The 20,230-nt window shown below is 32.9% G+C and overlaps 4 protein-coding genes across 5 annotated transcripts; 3 read left to right on the forward strand and 1 right to left on the reverse strand.

Annotated features, from left to right (window-relative positions):
- The first annotated feature begins 709 nt into the window (after window positions 1-709).
- Window positions 710-4,496, forward strand: LOC111306800 (serine/arginine-rich SC35-like splicing factor SCL28). Its single transcript, XM_022904732.2, has 7 exons — window positions 710-1,006; window positions 1,235-1,312; window positions 1,632-1,796; window positions 1,911-1,969; window positions 2,095-2,134; window positions 3,707-4,054; window positions 4,183-4,496. The coding sequence occupies exons 1-7, from the start codon at window positions 828-830 to the stop codon at window positions 4,190-4,192; spliced, it is 879 nt and encodes a 292-aa protein (XP_022760467.1). The 5' UTR covers window positions 710-827; the 3' UTR covers window positions 4,193-4,496.
- Window positions 4,497-5,111: 615 nt separating this feature from the next.
- LOC111306801 (NADH dehydrogenase [ubiquinone] 1 alpha subcomplex subunit 8-B-like) lies at window positions 5,112-7,766 on the reverse strand. Its single transcript, XM_022904733.2, has 3 exons — window positions 7,641-7,766; window positions 7,320-7,542; window positions 5,112-5,465 (listed from the first exon to the last, which is right to left on the reverse strand). Exons 2-3 carry the CDS (start codon window positions 7,505-7,507, stop codon window positions 5,333-5,335), a joined length of 321 nt encoding a protein of 106 aa, XP_022760468.1. The 5' UTR covers window positions 7,508-7,542; window positions 7,641-7,766; the 3' UTR covers window positions 5,112-5,332.
- Window positions 7,359-9,337, forward strand: LOC111306802 (uncharacterized). 2 transcript variants are annotated; one of them, XM_089751410.1, is made up of 2 exons: window positions 7,359-7,498; window positions 9,039-9,337. In XM_089751410.1, exons 1-2 carry the CDS (start codon window positions 7,465-7,467, stop codon window positions 9,215-9,217), a joined length of 213 nt encoding a protein of 70 aa, XP_089607536.1. In that variant the 5' UTR covers window positions 7,359-7,464; the 3' UTR covers window positions 9,218-9,337. The 2 variants fall into 2 exon arrangements, with proteins under 2 accessions (XP_089607536.1, XP_022760469.1); XM_022904734.2 differs by lacking the exon at window positions 7,359-7,498 and adding an exon at window positions 7,738-7,873.
- Window positions 9,338-13,104: 3,767 nt separating this feature from the next.
- Window positions 13,105-17,349, forward strand: LOC111307443 (putative 1-deoxy-D-xylulose-5-phosphate synthase, chloroplastic). The gene is made up of 10 exons (XM_022905461.2): window positions 13,105-13,620; window positions 13,957-14,091; window positions 14,208-14,372; window positions 14,487-14,637; window positions 15,102-15,373; window positions 15,462-15,735; window positions 15,862-16,169; window positions 16,309-16,590; window positions 16,696-16,980; window positions 17,089-17,349. The coding sequence occupies exons 1-10, from the start codon at window positions 13,468-13,470 to the stop codon at window positions 17,245-17,247; spliced, it is 2,184 nt and encodes a 727-aa protein (XP_022761196.2). The 5' UTR covers window positions 13,105-13,467; the 3' UTR covers window positions 17,248-17,349.
- The last annotated feature ends 2,881 nt before the right edge of the window (window positions 17,350-20,230 follow it).

Below are 20,230 nucleotides of genomic sequence, written 5' to 3' on the forward strand. Positions count from 1 at the left end.
GGCAATTCAATTCGAATACATTGAGTTTTGACTTAACTTAATTTTATGATTTTTTTTTTAAATAAGTTTTGAATCAAGTTTATTTTATGAAAAAAAAAAAATTAAGATTCGATTTTTGATAAATCCATTTCATCTTAACTCTATATATAAAATATTTTTTATTATTTATTTAATTTTATAATTATATTGATAAATATTTTATTAATTTCGAATAAAATCAATTATAATTTTATATATATATATATAAATCAAATTAAATTAAATATAAATATAATATTTTAATATCAAATCATATTCAAATATTTATTTTATAAAATAATATTAAATTTCACTTCAATCCGACCCATTACCATCTAAACTTCAAAAAGTATAAATTCAATCCATTAAAATATACATTTTGAAAACTTCAAAGTTATTTTTTATTTTTTGTCAAGATCGAAAAAATCAAATTCTCGATTGACATTTCGGCTTTAAGAGTTTGGGCCCTTTTTCTTCACTTTCAGACATATGGGCCTCTTTTCAGAGCTTTAACTATTGGGTCGTAATGAAATGAGCTAACCCAAAATCCGACTCAATGACTTTGACTACAGTTAAATTTGTTGCCTTTCCTTTGTTTTTATCCTTCTCACTTTCACTGTCAATACGGTTAAATTTTTTTTTTACCTTTGCTTCGATCTCTTTTATAAGTTATACCCCTCGCCATTTCTCTTCTACTTCTTTCTATTCTCCCTCCAAAACTTTCCAAACACGCCACGGATAAAATCCTCTGTGTTTTTGTTTGGGTTCGTTGCTACTCGCCAGGGACTAGGGTTTTATCTTTTACGGGGATGGGGAGGTATCGGAGCCGGAGCAGAAGCTACAGTCCGCGTCGTCGTAGCAGGACTCCGACACGTGGCACGAAGAGGTACGACGATGACCCTCGAGATCGTCACCGCTCTCACAGAGACCACGGCCGGTCCCCTCTTCCTTCTGGCTTGCTCATTCGCAATCTACCTCTCGACGCTAGGTATTTACATCTCTCTCTCTCTCTCCATTTATATAAACAATGATTTTAACTGTAATTTTGTTTAGGTTTTCCTTTATTCGATTACTAGTCTCTTTTAATACGAGTTGGATGATAGAAAATTTTGATTTTTTTTTCAATTTTAAGACATTTTAACTGAAATTGGTGTCATAGGAAGTTTCACTATCGAGAAATAGAGACCTACAAGTTTAATTTGATTGTGCTTTGCAGGCCAGAAGATCTTAGGGTTCCGTTTGAGCGGTATGGTCCAGTGAAGGACGTTTATCTTCCGAAGAATTATTACACTGGGTATGCTGTTGCTTGGTTTTAGATTCATATTTGTGTGTTTTTTATTTTTGTTTTTCTGTTTTTTTTTTTATGTTTATATTCTTTACTGAAATTGTTTTTCCTTCCGTTTGTTGGCCTTCTGATATTTTGCTTTTAGTAACAATAAAGACGTTTGACTTGATCCTAGGCTTAGCCCAAATGGTTCACCCACCTCTTTAGGAGGTGGGTTCCGGCACGGCTAGTGTTTGATCCCAGCACTTGCAAATTTCCTATCGCAATTCCCTCCTTAAGCCTTGACATCCTCTTTACAAAAAAATATGTTTGAATTCTTAATTTATAGGGAGCCACGGGGCTTTGGTTTTGTGAAGTTTCGATATGGTGAAGATGCAGCTGAAGCAAAACAACGAATGAACCATCAAGTTATTGGTGGACGTGAGATAAGAATTGTTTTTGCTGAGGAGAATAGGAAAACCCCTCAAGAAATGCGTGTCACCACCCGCACAAGGTGCTGCAGCTCGTTTCTCTCTTATGTGGTCTCATGGATATTTTCTTCCTCTTGAGTGTTAGAACAAACTGCTGATGTGATAATCATTTTTTACTCTTTCATTTTCGTTTAAAGTGGTCGAGACAGGGGAAGCAGGAGAACACCGCCTAGATCCCCAAGGCGCCAATATCGCTGTCAGTTTAAAACTTCTGCTTCTGCATTTCACTTAACTTTTTAATAGATCTCATTACTAGAAAATTGTTTTTGAAGATAATTCTTGTTTTAATGTAAGCTCAATTATTGTTATTTGTGGTCACAGCTTATTCTGGCTCGCTTTCACCTGCTAGGCACGATTCAAGGTTTGAATTTTACTTGTTTGAAGCATTTTATGCTTTCTTTTTAATGTGTAATTAGAGATTCTTCTTGTTGTCATTGAGTTATTGGTCAACTCTACTGTTTTAAATTTATAATATAGTGAAGATTATTAACTATGGATTTCATTCATCCTTTCTTTTGATTATAGAGGAACATTTAGAAATTATAACTTGTGAAGCTGCGTGCAATTAGAATATTCAATGATGTGCGTGGCCATATAATTTTACCTGTATTTTAACTCTTTAAGTTGTTTTATTGAAGTTGTCAAGTTGATAGTTAAATCTGCTAACAAAATAATATCTTCCCTCATTTCATGCAAATGTCCGAAAGTTACTACTTTATGTGGGTTTCTTCCAGATGCATGTGACATAGTTATGAAGATGAATAAAACTGGTAGCTATGGATAATTTTTTGTTTCTTACTTTAATTCATGTAATTCTAGCTAAAGGATACTGTTATGTTGCCAGTGGAATTGAAAATTTCATTTATTCTGTCATCTCTTTCCGTTGAATTTGTTAATGGTGATAGTGAAGCTGCGCATCACAATAGGGAGAGCTTATTTTTGGAAGTTGCAAAAGTAAAGTTCTGGTTTAGCCCCTTTTTTTTTTCCTTTCTTTGTGTTTGCTTGAATACCGTATTCAATGATCATTGTCAATTTAGACATAATGCAATGTCCTCCAGTGAAATAAAATAATATCTGCTGTGGTGGTGTTGTTTATTCCAACAGTAAAGTGAAAAGAGAGAGTTTAAGGACTTCTGGATTAATAAAGATTAAACAGATCATAAAGTTGACAACTTGATTTACTAACAAAGCTTCTCCATAAGTATTTTCCTTAGTCCCACGTTCACCGGCTATTGACTACAAGTAGTATGGGGTCTTGTTCTTTGATTTGGGTTTGTGAAGCTTGCTGCCATTGAATGAACTGACCAGCTAAAATGTTTATGAGATGATTAGAATGACTGGAGTGCCTTCTTTTTTTTCTTTTGCATATGAGCAGCTAATTAGATTTTTCATGAGAAAAAATGTTAAGTTTGATATGTTCTTTTCATATACTATCCAGTTAAGAAAGAATTTAGAGCTTATATTTGGTCAAAGAAAGAATCATCCTCAAACAAAGGAAGCCAATCAAAGTTTAAGGAAGCCAATCAAAGTTTTTACTGGTAGAGATTTGTTGGCATTGTCCAAGAAAAAGATAATTTGAGGTTTTAGAAAGTTTGGGGCAAAGAGAGCTATGAAGCTGTCAGATGCCGATCAACCAGTACAACATTATAGAGCGTAACTCTCAGTTTTTGGATTCAAGTGTTATATTTTTGTTCAGAAACACTGGAAAGGTGCAGGTAAAGGTCAATATTTTAACCCGTTGATTTGTGTGAGGATGCTAGTAGGAAATTGTCATCTTCATGCATATCTTCTGTTTTCTATTGGAAGAAGGTTTGCCTTATGAAGAATAGAAATATTCCTTTTATACACTCTATCTAATGTTATATGAACTGAATAGATTTGCATGGTGTATTAGTTTCTTATGCATTCTGTTTTCACTTGAAACTGGAAACAGGGACCGGGGAGTGAGAGATGATTACCGCTCCCGCAGGCAATCTGGATCAATTTCACAGGACCGTGGCATGAGAGATGACTATTGCTCTCCCAGTCGATCTAGATCAATTTCAAGGGATCGTGGGGCAAAAGATGATTATCACTCTCCCAGGCGATCTAAATCTGTTTCACGGTCTCTTTCTCTACGTTCTCCACATGGTGATGGGGAAAACAGAACCAAGCAGAGGTCCTCAAGTCCTAGGGAGAATGGTTGGAGTCCCCATGATGAGAGAGACTATGTGCGTGGCAGGTCAAGGAGTCCAAGGCGTGACAAGCACAGTCCTTCAAGGTCTCGTCCACGATCCTTCAGGTAGGTGTTCCCCAACTTTCTGACATATTCTTTCAAAGCCTAAGAGCAAGTACATACTAGATTGATATTTGCCGTTGGAGTCCTGCACAACACTTGAAGTAAGAATTTGTGTGCTTTCTTCTCTGCAGTCCTCGCTAGAAGCTTTGTCAAATGATGCTGCCTTCTCATGGTGCCGTGCATGTCGTTGCTGCTGGAAACTGTAATATGTGTTAGTCTGGTGCTTTTTTAGGTAAAAGTAATACTATGAGGTATTGTGGGTAGATTAAGGAAAGACGTGTTAAAATTTAGCAGTTTTTAAGAGTTGGTAGATATATTGCTGCATCTTGTTTTTAATTATTTTGAGATACGACTTCTGACTGATGTTGCAATCTGCTTTCATCTTTAGAGGCTTTATCTTTACTCTTTACTACATTTGCATCAAATGGGAGTTATGATTTGTGAAGGAGTTTCTCTTTCCCTTCTTTTGCTGTTTGAGGTGCTAGTTAAACTCTTCATTTTAGTATAAACTCAATCCCTGAAGATCTCAAATAACATAGTTACTATTTACCAAGGTGAGTTGACCCCTTTTTTGGTGTTAACCCGTTAGTAGTTGAAACAATCTACGAAAATTGTAAAGATATTCAAATTTACGTAAGGGATTCAAGATAGTGTATGATAGGTGTCGTGAAATATAGGAAATTGCCAATGGAGCGTTCTTATTTTTTGAATTACCATTCCAAGTAAAATATTTTCAGAGTTCTCTTCTCGCTGTTTAACTTGGAGAAACCGAATATCATGTGGGAATTCCAATTTCTAAAAAACAGTGTCATGCTTTGCGGATTTTCAAGTCATCATTGTCGTCAAAAGTTATATTGCCAGTTTACAACAGAACGAGCTCAATTGTGTTTTTTCAAGAAGTGTTGATACCAGGCTGAAGATCCACTAGACCAAGCCTTCGTGCTCGTTCTGGGTTATGTTTCTTCTGATTGGCTGAAGCCCCTACTTCTCTTAGCATCTGATCAGGGGAAAAAACCCCCCCCCCCCCCAAAATGAAAGAAGGAATGAAGGGAGAAGATCATGAATCAATCACTCATCATGTATTATGCTTAAAAATGGCAGGGGGAGTCATTTTCAGTTGAAAAAGAAAATTTCCCAAGAACGATCTTTAACCGTACAAAAGAGAGACAAAGCTTATCCCATAGCATGCGGGATTATAAGTGTACGCAACAACAGTTTTTGCTCATTGCAAACTTGCCTAACTTATTTCAAAGTATGGAAACTAGGAATGTCGATTGCCGATCACTCCAAAGGGCATGCTTTCTCAAATGCTTGCTGCTCTTTGCGACATAAATCAAACTCATTTGTATGATAATACATGCATCCGACATAACCTTCCATGGGGTCTTTGCATCTGTGATAAAGATCTTTTAGCCTGCAGAGTCAAACATCCCCACAATTAAGATAAAATGAAAAAGTAAAGTAATGAGGTAATACACATTGTACCCACCAATTTAGGTAATATCCGGAAGAAATTTTGCTACACTGCAAATATAAACATTCAGAGTTCGATGAACTATTATTCTGAACTTATTAGCATCACTATACAAGCTGGTTAGCATTACAGATGATTCCCAGGCAAGAAAAACCAATAATTCAGTCTTAACCCAGAAAAAGAAGCGTAGCATGTTTGACTGATCAGTAAGGAGAAGAATAAAAGATGACGTAATGAAAGCTATTCAAAGATACTAAGCGATTGAAATGAGGTTAAACTACTATCGTATTCGGTTGGGTGCGAAACTGAAGTGATGGTTTAAGAAACAAATGAGTCATCTATCGAGTTCCCACATTTTACTTTCAAGGGATTTAATATCCTATTGCTATAATAAACAGTAGAGCAGACATTACGAAGGTACTATTAAGAGGAACTTTTGAATCACTTAAGTTCTAATTCGATTCAGATCTTCACACTAAAAGAGTAAAGAAATAGTGCCCTAAAGTAATAAGATTGGATGCATATTCACTTGCATTTGAGAACTCTATATCCTGTAATGCTGCCAAGATCTAATTGTTTGTTGCCTTGTCACTTCATAAAGATTCATATATACAATGGAAATGGTAGGTTTGAAGTAACTGGAAAGAGTAAGAGCAACAAGATATTCAATATTTAGGGCATCTTTAAGCTACAAAATGCTCCATCCTATGAAATTGAATTCAAAGCAAGTGAATGTGGCAAACAACTCTGTAAATGGAGAAGGCGAAGGCCATTTGTTGCAATCAGCACAAAGACAAGGCCAAGGTTAATAAAAACTTGGTTGGTTTACATTAAGCAGATCTCAAACTGATTCAAACTAACTGCAAAACCAACCTAATACACCACAAGGAAGAACAAACATCAAATGCACCGTTTAACAGGAATTGATTTCGCCTAATCATATACAGACTACCATATATCAAGATCTAATAATTTGTTTATTCATTTCCAATAAATCATTGACAATTCGTGTATTTATGTTATGTTTTACACAAAAATTACATGTCTAATTCTTGTTGACATGGAAAATACAAAATATATTTTTTAATTTTTGCTAAAAATTTAATCAATATCACGTTCATGTATTTTTTTACATGATTTTCATGTCATATCATCATATCGTATTTTAAATTATCATACCTACATATAAGCGTCTCAACTCCTAGTAGAAAATAAATTTAGATCAATCAACAACTGGTAACCAATGTTGATGCCTTGGACACAAATTCTAGATGCTCAACCAATTGATAACAAATTAGAACCACAGAGTTACCAAAAGAGAGCTCCATTTCCCCTGCCCACACTTTTACAGTCTAAAACCTCCAAAAAAAACCAATTCCAAATTTTCTTACACATTACACTTTTTTCCGGACAAGGCCGAAGCCTAGAAATAAAGGAAAGGGTTATAAGTACTATGATTTGATTTGAATTCCAGACCTGCTCGATGTCAGTTCTCAGTGGCCACACAAACCAACTGATTTAAGCTCCCTTACACACAACATTTTCATTAAAACGTTTAAAACCCAATAATCCTATAAGTGCTATGATTTGATTTGAATTCCAGACCTGCTCGACGTCAGCTGTGGCAGCATGAATCAACTGATTTAAGCTGCCTTACACACCACATTTTCATTAAAACTTTTAAACCCCAATAATCCTAATTATCACATTTTCCTATCAATTAATTCGGCAAAAAAAAAGAAAAAAACAACAAAGAAATTGAGAAATGGTAAAAATGAACATCAAAATGCTTACACGCCAAGGGCACAGCGAGTAGCTTGACGGCCCTTATCAAGACATTTCTCAGGGTTTGGATCTTTCTTCTTACACTTGAGGAACTCCACGTTTTCGGGCATACATTTAATTTCTATGTGCTTGGCTGCTGACATCAGCACCGACGATGTGGGGATCGGTTCTCCCGCCGCATCCACCAGGTTCGCCATTTCCAACCCACCCTTGATAAAAAGATCACTTCTTTCTGCGCCAATCAAAAAAACCTAACTTTATTAAAAAAGTTCCAAAATTTAAAAAATTAAGAGAAAAAGATAGAGAATTTGTTGGGAATTAGTCTTTTACCTTAATCAATTAATGGGTTTTTGCTTGAACTGAGAGTCCACTTTGAGAGAGAAATGGTGAAGTTTATGCGGAGACAGCTTGTAATTCAATTTTCTGTTAAGGGTATTTACGTAATTTCAATATATAGGGTTTTACGTATGTTTTAGCTCCAAAGCCCTCGCTTTCTTCAATTTCTTTGCTTTGCTTTCTCTTCAGCCAATCTCAAAACAGTGATTTTCTGAGAAAATTTAACGGTGAGTTCAAGTTTTTTGTTTGATTTAATTCTAAAGTTACACTTCCTTTATCTCTCTTCTTTGCTTAATTTTTTTTTATAGTTTTTGTGATGGAAAAAGTGTTGAATTTGCTGAAATTTACGGAGATCTTCGATCTGATTATAGTGTGGAAATGTCAAGTATTTGAATTTTGGAACAATAATTCCTTTTTCTTTTCCATTGCATTGTTGCAAAAGAAGTTTTTCTTTTCTGTTCTTTTCTATTCGAGTGATGGTGCTTCATAGAGTACTATATGTTTTAGCTTTATATTCTGAATTATTGCCAGAACCCATTTTTCTTCTGTAATGGATAAGATGTTTGGCATCAATGATCAACTTATATTGTTGGGTTTGGAGGGTTTTCGATGTAACGGGGAAAGGCCTGAATATGCAGCAATGTCCCTTGTATTCTTGGCTGACTCACTTAGGAGATGCTTGTAAACCTTGAGAATTGGTGATTGATTAGCAATTGAGTGGTTATTTTCTATGAGTTTTTCTCTGAGGGGAACTTTTTTCTTTCTAGCTTTGGACACAGGAATAAGTTGATGAGGAAATGCTGCGAAATTTAACTCTTGCTTATCCTGTATTAAAAGTTATTTTTGATTTTTTTTCTTATTTGCAACATCAGAAAATTTCTTCATTTTTGTTTACTTTACCCCAAAATTTCTCCTTGGCAGTTAACACTTCCTTCCCCATTTCTGCAAAGTATCTTATTTTCTTGAAATAAAATGCATTGTTTATAGAACCCATTAGTCATTCGAGTTGAGCTGAGCTCAGCAAAAAAAAGTTGTCCATGCCTGGTTCAAATTGACTGGATTTGTTGGCATGGATGGGCCACCTAGCCCATATTTCTATTCTTTTTTAGCGATGCGGAGATGTGGATGGTGGAGTGCTTTGCTTTATTCGTTAGTCTTATGCTTACTTGATGTTCATGTATATGTATTCGGATATGGCTGTTCACTCACTGTGTAGCCCAAGTTTAAATTCATGTGTGCATCTATACAGATAATTAAGTTATGTAATAAAAGCACTTTTAGTCATTCGTATCCAGAATGGTAGGATCAATGTTGTTTCTTGCTTCTTATTGCTAAACACTTTGTTTTCTTTCCAAAAGACCTGATCATTTTTTATTTCTCATCTATGTTCAGAAATGGGTGACAAGAAGAAAAAGACTTTTATGTTTATCCGGCTTGTCTCAGCTGCTGGGACTGGATTCTTCTATGTGAAGAGGAAAAGTGCTAAGAAAGTGGCTGAGAAACTTGAGTTCCGCAAGTATGATCCTCGGGTAAATCGCCACGTTCTTTTCACAGAACAAAAAATGAAATGAGGAACCTGTTATGTGTCAGCTATTCTGTTTTTATCAATTTTTAAATCAACGTACAAGTGCTTTTTCTTGTAGACAATATCAATTATGTGAGCCTGAATAAAGTACATTTGTATTTAGTTACATTTGTTTCTCCATTAATTACCATATCGTCTCCCTCTCTATGAATCTCTCTCACTTTGAGCATGGTTTTTTAATTGCTATTTGGCCTATTGGTTCAAGCCTCCAGGATGTGGCCCAAAATTTGAATTATTGAGGATCATTATAATGTGTTAAATGTAGCATGATTTATGTAAATCACTGGCATAGAGCTACCATTCACTTTATGAAGTAGTCATTGTATTAAACAAAATATATCTTTCGCACCCTTCTCGCGTAATTGCATGGATCTCATGCTTGATGTTTTCCAGTGATGGCACTCTTCAATCAGACACCATCTTTTCTCATTTCATATGTATGTTTGTAACAGTAGTTGCTACATGTTTCTCTCCGACTAAACTTGATTTCTGTCATATGTGTAAGCTTAGTGGGGTTGGTGTGGGTTTGGAAAATGAAATCCAGTTGTGTGATAATAGATGTTAGTTTCCTTCCACCATTCAAATGGCACTAGGGAAAGTCAAGCTGGCAAGCAAATTGAAATAAAGGGAAGTCTTGGTCTATTATCAGAGTTCCGGTCCTTCGTTTATCTATGACCATGAATGATTATTGCCTTGGACCGGCAATTGTTGAAGACTTCAGCTTGTGTTGTTTATCTATGACTATGATTATTGCCATGGACTGGCAATTGTTGAAGACTTCAGCTTCTATGTCGTCTGGCCTACCAAAAGACGGCTTTGCCATCAAGGGTCCTACTTGATGAAATCTTTGCATCATCTCAACAGATCACTGCCCTTGTGTCACGGTCCCAAGAAGGAAGCTTTGAATCTCACGTCAGCTGTATAAGAAAGTTCGATCATCAACTGTATAACAGAGTTCAAGATCATCAACTGTATAACAGAGTTCAATCAGGTACGTTAATGAGTTAAAACAGACAATATTTTGCAGGTTATCATGAATTTGTTATCTGTAGAATTTTAGAACAGATTGAAAATGACAAAGGGTTCTCTGCCATCTTTGGTATTTTTTTCGATTCAACAAGTGTCATCTTCATTTATTTTTCAAGGTCTTGCAATTAAAATGTTTCGTAAGAAGAAATTATATGTAAATTGGAGTGAGTTAAGGTCAGTAATGCAATCAATCAAAGCCAAGTCCATTGTTGATCAAAGGAAAAAAATATTGTCCATGGTATGATTGTGAATTAGAATTAAGAGATACTTTCACCTACAGAAAGGATAAAAAAAGAAACTGGCACAAGGTTATTCATTGCCTATTAATACAACCAAAAAAAAAAAAAAATGGAAATCGAACTACCCAACACGAGGAATTGAACATGTTGAATGAAGATTGAAAAGAAAGGCACAAGGAAAATTCTTATGAAATGACATATGATTTGAACTTCCAATAAACTGAAAACGTGCTTGGAAAAAGATTTTGAACTTGAAATAAGCTCACAAAAATTTATATAAGATAAGAAATGAAAAGATTTTTATGAATCGGATCGAATATGACAATTTTTAAAGACATAAAATTTAATTTAACGATCGTAAAATTTTATTTATACAAAGGAAGGTGATCCATTATTTTTTATTTATTGATTTCACGAATATTAAACTATAATCTTGTGGGAACCCATAAATTATTGTTCTTACTTCTCAATCATACTCGATTGTGGTCAATTTGGGGCCGGTAAGAATTCAATAAACTTTGTAATCAAATGAAAGACTCCATTAAAAAAAAATTAATTTATATTTAAGTTTTAACTTAATTAATTTATATAATTATATTTAAAAAAATTTAATAAATTTAAAATTTAAATATTAACATATGCAATTTTTTTCTTTATTTTAAAATTATAATCTCCTTTAAAAATATATATAATAATAGCACAGGATCAAAGGCCAATTGTGTCAATTACAACATTTTCATATACCAAATTTTTTGGAAAGGAAAATTAAAGCAGACCCTTATCTTTGTGGCTGTAAATTTTTTTTCCCTCTCACCCTATTATTTTTTCAGTTGGGGAAATATAAATGATTGTCTTCATTAGGGTTTTGTTTTGAAAAAAAAAATAAAATTCAGCACATAAATCATGCTTGGCTGCTAATTATGCCACTTGAGCATTTGATTTAAGTAGGGGTGGTAATGGGTAGGTCAGAGTTTTTGCTCACTTCGAATTTGATGTAAAATTTTTTTAATTTTTTATATTTAAATTTGATTTAATTCGATATTGCATAAATCGTATATGATCTAAATCAACTCAAATTTAATAAAATATTATTTTTAAAATATAAAATATTATTTTTTAAAATATAAATATAAAATTATATAATTATATAAATATATATAATTGAATAAATAAGTAAATAAATAATTTTTTTTATATCAGGTTAGGTTTAGTTGGATTTGTCTAAAACTCAAATCCAACTTGATCTCAAAATTTTTTTAATTATTATCTGATTTGATTTGACTCAAAATTTAATTTTCACAAAAAAAAAAAAATCTTATAAAATCAATTCAGGTCAAAACCCACCAAAAACGGGTTGAGTTGTCAACCATAGATTTAAGTGGTTGATATATGATTTTTTTAAAAAAATAAAAATAAAAATTTCTTTTTCTTTATGAAAATAATTTATAAAATTAAAATGTTATTTAGATTGAAATTTTTTTTAATGCAAGTCATACTATTTTTTAGTAACCAAAAAAAAAATACTGTCATGCTACAAGGGATAATTTCTAGCACCAATTTTAGGTTTGGCAATCTGTCCTTGGCTTTGCATCATCATAATTGTTATTATTAGATTATTAATTGTGAGATTATTATAATGAACACGGCTTAATTTTCAAATTTTGGTTAATTCGGTTTAAAACTTAAATTAACTAAAATTTTAATAAAAAAATTATAAAATTTATATATAAAACTAAAAATATATAAAATTATTTATTACATTTGAAGTTATTAAAATTTTTAATTTAATATTTTAGTGTTTGAATATTTTTGTTGAATAATTTTATTTAATTTGTTTCACATATGAAAAAAATAAAAATTTAAAATATAATTTAACTGAATGTATTTTATTATTAGATTAATAAAAAAATTAATTGAATTGATCAAATTAATTTCAGTTAATTAATTTTTGAAATTAAAAAATTTTATTGTATTAATAAAAATAAAATAAAATAAAATAATTAATTCGATTTAAAATAATTTAATTTAAAATTAATAGAACAAATTAAATAAATACCTTTAATCTAAAAGATTTTATAGCCCATGTGATGTATGAGTAAATTTCATTTGAGATTACAAATGATTGAATATAATCACTTAAACATATAAATAAAATGTTTAACTTAAAAAGAATGTTTTCATTTCAATTTTGAAAGAATTAAATTTGAAAAGAAAAAAAAAACCGTCGAAATTCAGCTACTTTTTTAGTCTTTTTTTTCTAATAAAAAAATTATAATATAATAATAAAAATTTGAATATCAAATCGGTCATCGACTAATTCATTTCACAGCAACGGATGAGATGACAGAAGCATCAAAAGCCAACAGTCTCTGGATCAAGGAAAGAATACAATGAAGTTAGAACAAAGTTGCTTGACATTGCACAGTCTATCTTACAATCTATCCATTTATGATTTCCATTAGACGTGGCCCAATGAGAGAACGACCTGCCACTTCAATCCTGGAACATACTCTGTAGCCTTACTGTCCCTGTAATAAAAAAAAAAAAACCTGTTACAAATTGAACCAAAAGATTAAAAAGCTCCCAGTTTTTGCCAGAAAGACACGTCTTTCTTTTAGTTTTTAACGACCACCGTCGGTCAACAACTGTAAGAATGTTTTAAATTTGGATTTTCTCTTTTCTTTGCTTAATTATATCATTATTTTGTATTTAAAAATTAATCTAACCCAAAGTGTTAAGTGTAGTGTCCACTCATTCTTCCACTAGCATGAGCAATAAACACAGTGAAAAGACAGGCCGTAGCCATAACCAAATTGCTTATAAATATTCGTCAATGGTTGTATCATCTTTCACTCTTGCACTCTAAACGGTGGAGACTTATCTGGGTTGTTCTCGTTTTGGGCTCCAGTCAATAGTCATAGTTCTAGAATTAGAGCCTGTTTTTAGTTCATTTCTCTTTGGAGTTTGTATGGTCTTAGCCATGGCTCTTTGTGCATTTTCATTTCCTACTATTATCAACCGGGCAGCAGATTCAGATGCTCGAAAGTCTACTACTCCTTTTACTTCCCATTCGCATGGTGAAACAGATCTGCTTTTCCAATCCTTGCATAAGCTCAATCAGGTTTGTCATGTCAAAATGGAAGTTTGATTAATCTTTTAATGTGGAGAGAAAAACTGGGTTTTGTTCATTTTGTCAAATTCTAAAGTTTTTCTTTGTTTTTATTAGATTCAAAGCTGATAACTTTATTAATTAAATAAAGTTTGATTCTTGTTTACTGGGTTTTGTTTTTTTTCATGAAGGGACAGCCCACCAAAATATTCCCTTTTTCCATTTTCTGTTATCCATTCCTTGATTTCTCTTTTACCGTTTTGATTTGAAATTCAGTTAATTTTTAGATTTCAGTTATAAATATACAAAACTTTGATTGAAGGAAATTGGTGTTTTTGTTTTGATTAGGTAAAGGTGAGGAAAAGGCCAGGTGTGGTTTATGCATCACTATCAGAGGGAGCTGAATATCACTCCCAGAGACCACCAACACCTCTATTGGACACTATAAACTATCCAATTCACATGAAAAATCTTTCTGTCAAGGTAATAAAACAGCCAAAAACATGTTATTGGTTTTGCTATTTTTCAATTATGAGACGTGCATCACTTTTTCATGTGGGAACTTTTTTAAACTGTATACTGAATAATACTTGACACAGGAATTAAAACAACTAGCAGACGAATTGCGGTCTGATGTGATTTTCCACGTTTCAAAAACTGGGGGTCACTTAGGCTCAAGCCTTGGTGTGGTTGAACTCACTGTAGCTCTTCATTATGTCTTCAATGCCCCTAAAGACAAAGTATTATGGGACGTTGGTCATCAGGTTCACTTCTCACTTTTCTTTTTCTGAAAGACTCAATACTGCTCTAAGTAACAGAATAAAAGAAAAATCTTCTGATGAGATTTGATTTGGTTTAATTCTTCATCTGATTTGCAGTCTTACCCTCACAAAATCTTGACTGGGAGAAGAGATAAGATGCATACTATGCGGCAAACTAATGGATTGGCAGGATTCACGAAACGATCAGAGAGTGAATATGATTGCTTTGGCACTGGTCACAGTTCAACCACAATCTCTGCAGGCTTGGGTATTAATCTAGTACTTTTCCACTCCTTTTGCGCAAGATTTAAAAGCTGAAACGAGATGACTCATATTGAAGCATTATCTAAGCTCAAAATTTTCCCGGTCAAGATACTGCATCTCGAAAGAATGACGTGTACCTAATTCTTTCTGAATTCTTCCCAAGGATATTCCTTTTTGTTGCATGTAAACTTTGTGAGTGAGAAATTTAATATTTTTTCCTTAGTGGAAGGTAAGTGGATATCTATTTTTGTTTTATCTTTTGATTTGTGGGTTGTTTGCTTTTAGAAGTGGGTTAGTTATGGATGGCTTATTCATCTGCTAACATGCAATAATAACTTTTGCGTTTTCTCTCCGGTCAATGTTATTGAAATGAATATGGTGAAATTCTATTTTCTATTCCGTTATGTAAAGCCTAGTTTCACACTTGGTCTTCGGAGATTTAATTGTGCTTATGTTTTGGGTGGACAGGAATGGCTGTGGGCAGGGATCTAAAAGGAGAAAGGAATCATGTAGTTGCTGTTATAGGTGATGGTGCCATGACTGCAGGGCAAGCTTACGAAGCCATGAACAATGCTGGATACCTGGATTCTGATATGATTGTTATTCTTAATGACAATAAACAAGTTTCTCTGCCAACTGCCAATCTAGATGGACCTATACCACCTGTGGGAGCTTTGAGCAGTGCTCTCAGTAGGCTGCAATCGAACAGGCCTCTTAGAGAACTGAGAGAGGTTGCAAAGGTAAATACAAAACTATGGACATGGAATAAATAAAATTATTTTACCTGGAAACTAAAGTTAACTGGAACTGAATGTGGTTTTATTGCAGGGAGTTACCAAGCAAATTGGTGGCCCTATGCACGAACTGGCTGCCAAAGTTGATGAGTATGCTCGTGGAATGATCAGTGGTTCTGGATCAACACTTTTTGAAGAACTTGGACTTTATTATATTGGACCCGTTGATGGCCACAACATAGACGATTTAGTTTCTATTCTCAAAGAGGTTAAGAGTACTAAAACAGCAGGTCCAGTCTTGATCCATGTTGTCACTGAGAAAGGCCGAGGTTATCCATATGCAGAGAGAGCTGCTGACAAGTACCATGGTAGCACACACAAAAAGCCTTTTTAGAAGAGATATCATTTCATGTGATTGAATTTACCAATCTTGATTTATGACATTAGTTTAAGGAACAAAAGAGTATAAATTGCACTTGGCTTTCTTTTCTCAGGAGTGGCAAAGTTTGATCCAGCGACTGGAAAGCAATTCAAAGGCAGTTCCGCTACCCAGTCTTACACTACATATTTTGCAGAGGCTTTGATTGCAGAAGCTGAGGCAGATAAAAATATTGTTGCCATCCATGCTGCAATGGGAGGTGGAACAGGATTAAATATCTTCCTTCGCCGTTTCCCACAAAGATGTTTTGATGTTGGGATAGCCGAACAACATGCTGTCACATTTGCCGCAGGGTTGGCCTGTGAGGGCCTCAAACCTTTCTGTGCTATCTACTCATCATTCATGCAAAGGGCTTATGACCAGGCAAGCTAGTAAAGATTCCTTCATTTTAACATCAATTTAAATACCTATCTTTTTCAAATTGTGAAACGTTAATATTCTGTGTACTAAGTTAAACTTCTGCATTCAAATTCATTAAGAATGTGTCTATTTGCTGTAACAGGTAGTACATGATGTTGATCTGCAGAAGCTGCCTGTAAGATTTGCTATGGACAGAGCTGGTCTCGTCGGAGCAGATGGTCCCACACATTGTGGGGCTTTTGATGTCACTTTTATGGCATGCCTCCCCAACATGGTGGTAATGGCTCCTTCTGATGAGGCCGAGCTTTTTCATATGGTTGCCACAGCTGCTGCCATAGATGACCGTCCCAGCTGTTTCCGTTACCCAAGAGGAAATGGCGTCGGAGTTCAGCTGCCACCAGGGAACAAAGGAGTTCCTCTTGAGGTGACTTTCAACCAAGCCTCCACATGTTCCTATTTGTGAAAAAAAAAAGAAGAAAAGGAAACATACTAACAACTTAATTTGAAATTGTTTGTAATATTCCTTCAGATTGGAAAAGGCAGGGTACTGATTGAAGGAGAAAGAGTGGCACTATTAGGCTATGGAACAGCAGTTCAGAGCTGTTTAGCTGCTGCGTCTTTATTGGAATCACATGGCTTAAGGCTGACAGTTGCAGACGCACGATTTTGTAAACCATTGGATCACACCCTCGTCCGCAAGCTGGCAAAATCACATGAAGTTTTGATTACAGTAGAAGAAGGATCAATCGGGGGCTTTGGTTCACATGTGGCACAGTTCCTTGCCCTTGATGGTCTTCTTGATGGCACAGTAAAGGTATGAATCTAAAATCATGTATTTGAACTTCCACCATGGCTGTAGCAATTGAAAGTGGTTTAGCCATGGAATAACCATTTCTTTGCATATTGAAAATTCCATTTGCAGTGGAGGCCACTTGTTCTTCCTGAGCAATATATAGACCATGGATCACCAGTTGACCAGTTGGCTCAAGCTGGTCTTACACCATCACACATCGCTGCAACAGTATTCAATGTGCTTGGACAAAAAAGAGAGGCTCTTGAGATTATGTCCTCAAGAAACTAAAGAACCCTTCAGCTTGATTTCTCATAATGTACAAAATTTTGTTTTTTTGTTTTTTTTGTCATGTTGCATTAATATAATCATTTCGGAGGAATGTGCCTTTAAGATCGTCCAGATGGAATAAGCAAAAATCTGTGGACATCCCAAATCATTTTCTTCAACAAAGCATTAAGCAAAAGGGCAGTGCAAAGAAGTGACCTCACCATCATTTCATTAGATTTGATAATTTCCGTATCCGTAAAATATTAATAATTTATATTTTATATTATATTTTATAAAAAATTATGTATTATAATTTATATAAATATAAAAATATGAAATATATGTTTTTAATTTTATTAAATTTATTTATAATTTTTGTTAAAATTTTAATTCATATTATTTTTATATCTTTTATTTATATCGTTTTCATTCATGTTATGTTTGAAATATCTAAATTTATATCTCGTGTCATAAAACCAAAGGTGAAATGAAAAGGCCAAAAAAAATCTTAAAAAAAAAAAAAATTGACCCATAACTCTACTTTCAATGCCAACTTCAATAGGTTAGGTTCGTTAGTGGGAGATGTTTGATTGCATGTCGCTTTTTGGAATTGCTTTCCTAAAGAAGAAAGAAAGCATTAGAAAAAGGAAGAAAAGTTAGTTCCTGAAACAGGAAAATGATATTTGGGGAAATGAAAATTGAACGACTTTGAATCAATACATATAATAATAATACATTCGCTATCACAATCATATATATATAGAATAGTAATGGGGTTATTTAAAATTCAGTGAATGTGGTCGTACTACAACTTTAATCCTATCAACTTACCTAACTAGAAAAATTTTGATATTATATTATCAATTTGAATCCATCTATTGTCTTTAGGTTGGATTGCTTGTTAGGTTTGCAAGTTGAATCTAACTTCTACTGGTCCTTGAATAGGAATTTTAAAACTAAAACTGGATTTGGATTATTATTTAAATAATAAATACTTTTTTATTTAAATTTAATTATAAAATACATTTAGAAATATTAAAATATTAAAATAAAAATAATATTTTTATATTTATATTAATAAAATAAATTTATTTAAGCTTAAATAAATAGATGAAGCGTTGGGTCGAGTTGAATTTAACTATAAACACCTCTATTTATATCTATTTATACATTTAGTATTCGATTTATAGCCGAAATTTTTATTTAATAGCTAAACTTTAAAAATTAATAATTAGATAATCAAACTTTACTTTGGTCCATCAATTTGCACAAAAACTCAGCACCGTTTGCCAAATAAGCGACATGTTTAAAATATCTAATGAAATTACAACATATGGCATATTTTTATCGATTGTTTTCTAATATTTTATCCATTTAACTGATGATGTTAGTCTCGTGTGCAAAAATATTTGAATAGAAATAAAATTTGAAAATTTAATTGCAAAATTTAAAATTTTAGGTATGAAATTCGGAATTAACTATAATCGAGTACTCAATACTATGCAATAAGCCAAACCAAAGTATTGATGTTGTCAATTGGTATCCCTAGCTTATCCTTATCTTTGTTCCTAATATCATTTTCTTAAATTACACTCATAATTAAATATTAAATTATATAATTATTTAAATAATCAACTAACAATCATGTAATAATTAATTAATAAATAATAATATAATTAAATAACTAAATTCATATAAAACCTCAAATTTCAAAGTCATGGATAAGTCAAAGCCTATCTAAGGATAAATTGATGTACAATAGATGTTCTTTGTAATCATTGTTTACATTATTGAACATGCATTTGGATTCTCATCACTAAACATCATCAATGCTTCATTTTCTATGAAACAACAATCTAATGGTAATGAATTTACATAAGTTTCCGAAATCTCATTAGTTGTGTCTTTTGGAGTCTCTTCTTGTTTTTCTTTAGTCAAAATCTCTACTTTCTTACCTGTTTTCTTCCTTAATTTTTTCGATACTTTTTGCGGATCAAAATTTCCTATGATTATGACTTTGTGTTTATTCATGTCCGTCATAAATTTCTCCACACCTATATGAAAGAATGAGAAAAATAGCAGTGATCAGTGATCAAGTTTAAATCTTAATAAATTTAAATATAAAAAAATATTCTAAAAAAATGTTAGAAAAAAAGAGAGAAATAGAAATTAAAGGGTACCTTTCAATTTGGAGATGGCTTTGGCGACGGTTCTTTCACATGCATTACAATGCATGGAAACTTTATATTCTGCAACGATTGCCTTTTACCAACGAATAAGAAACAAGAATTTGATCAATCCCACACCAAGAAATTCAAAGAAAGGCAATATCGGAATGAGAAAAGGGATGTTAATATTAATCTTACTTTTTCATCATCTTTTTCCTTCTCATTTTCCATTGAAACTGTAAAAAAAAAATTGTAAAAAAAAAAAATGCATGAAAAGAAATGTGAAGACGAAGGGGAAGTGTCTTTTTATGACAGTAAAATTTTATAGGGCTTGCGGTTATATGTTCAATGGAAATTACCAATAGTTAATTTTGGGAAGATTAAACAGAAAATTGCGTTTCCCGCGGATTAACCAATAATCAAGTTGGACCAAAATTCTCATTCCCTTATTACCCTTCGCCAAGTAACCGCCCTATAGATTTCTTTTTTTTTTTTTTTTTCCAAAAAAAAAGCTAAATGCTTGAATCTAATATTTGTCAAATTCTTAATAAGGATTTAACTTTTTATTTCATTCATGTATAAGTCAAAGCCAAATTAGCCAAAAACAAATGTTGTTGACTAAAAAACTTGTTGAATGATAGATATATGCCTTAAATGGAAAGAAAAATCCAAAAAATAAAAAAGAAAAAGAATATATACTATTTAAAAATAATACAATTCAAGCATTTAATTGGTTCAATAATTTTTTATTTGAGGAATTAATCTACTTTGAATTCTTTAATTTTCAAATAAAAAATATAAAAAAAGATAAAATAATTGATCAAATATTTAACTGG

The sequence above is a fragment of the Durio zibethinus genome, chromosome 22, assembly GCF_047325235.1.
Source record: "Durio zibethinus cultivar Kanyao isolate XHJ-2024 chromosome 22, ASM4732523v1, whole genome shotgun sequence".
Classification (NCBI taxonomy): Eukaryota; Viridiplantae; Streptophyta; class Magnoliopsida; order Malvales; family Malvaceae; genus Durio; species Durio zibethinus.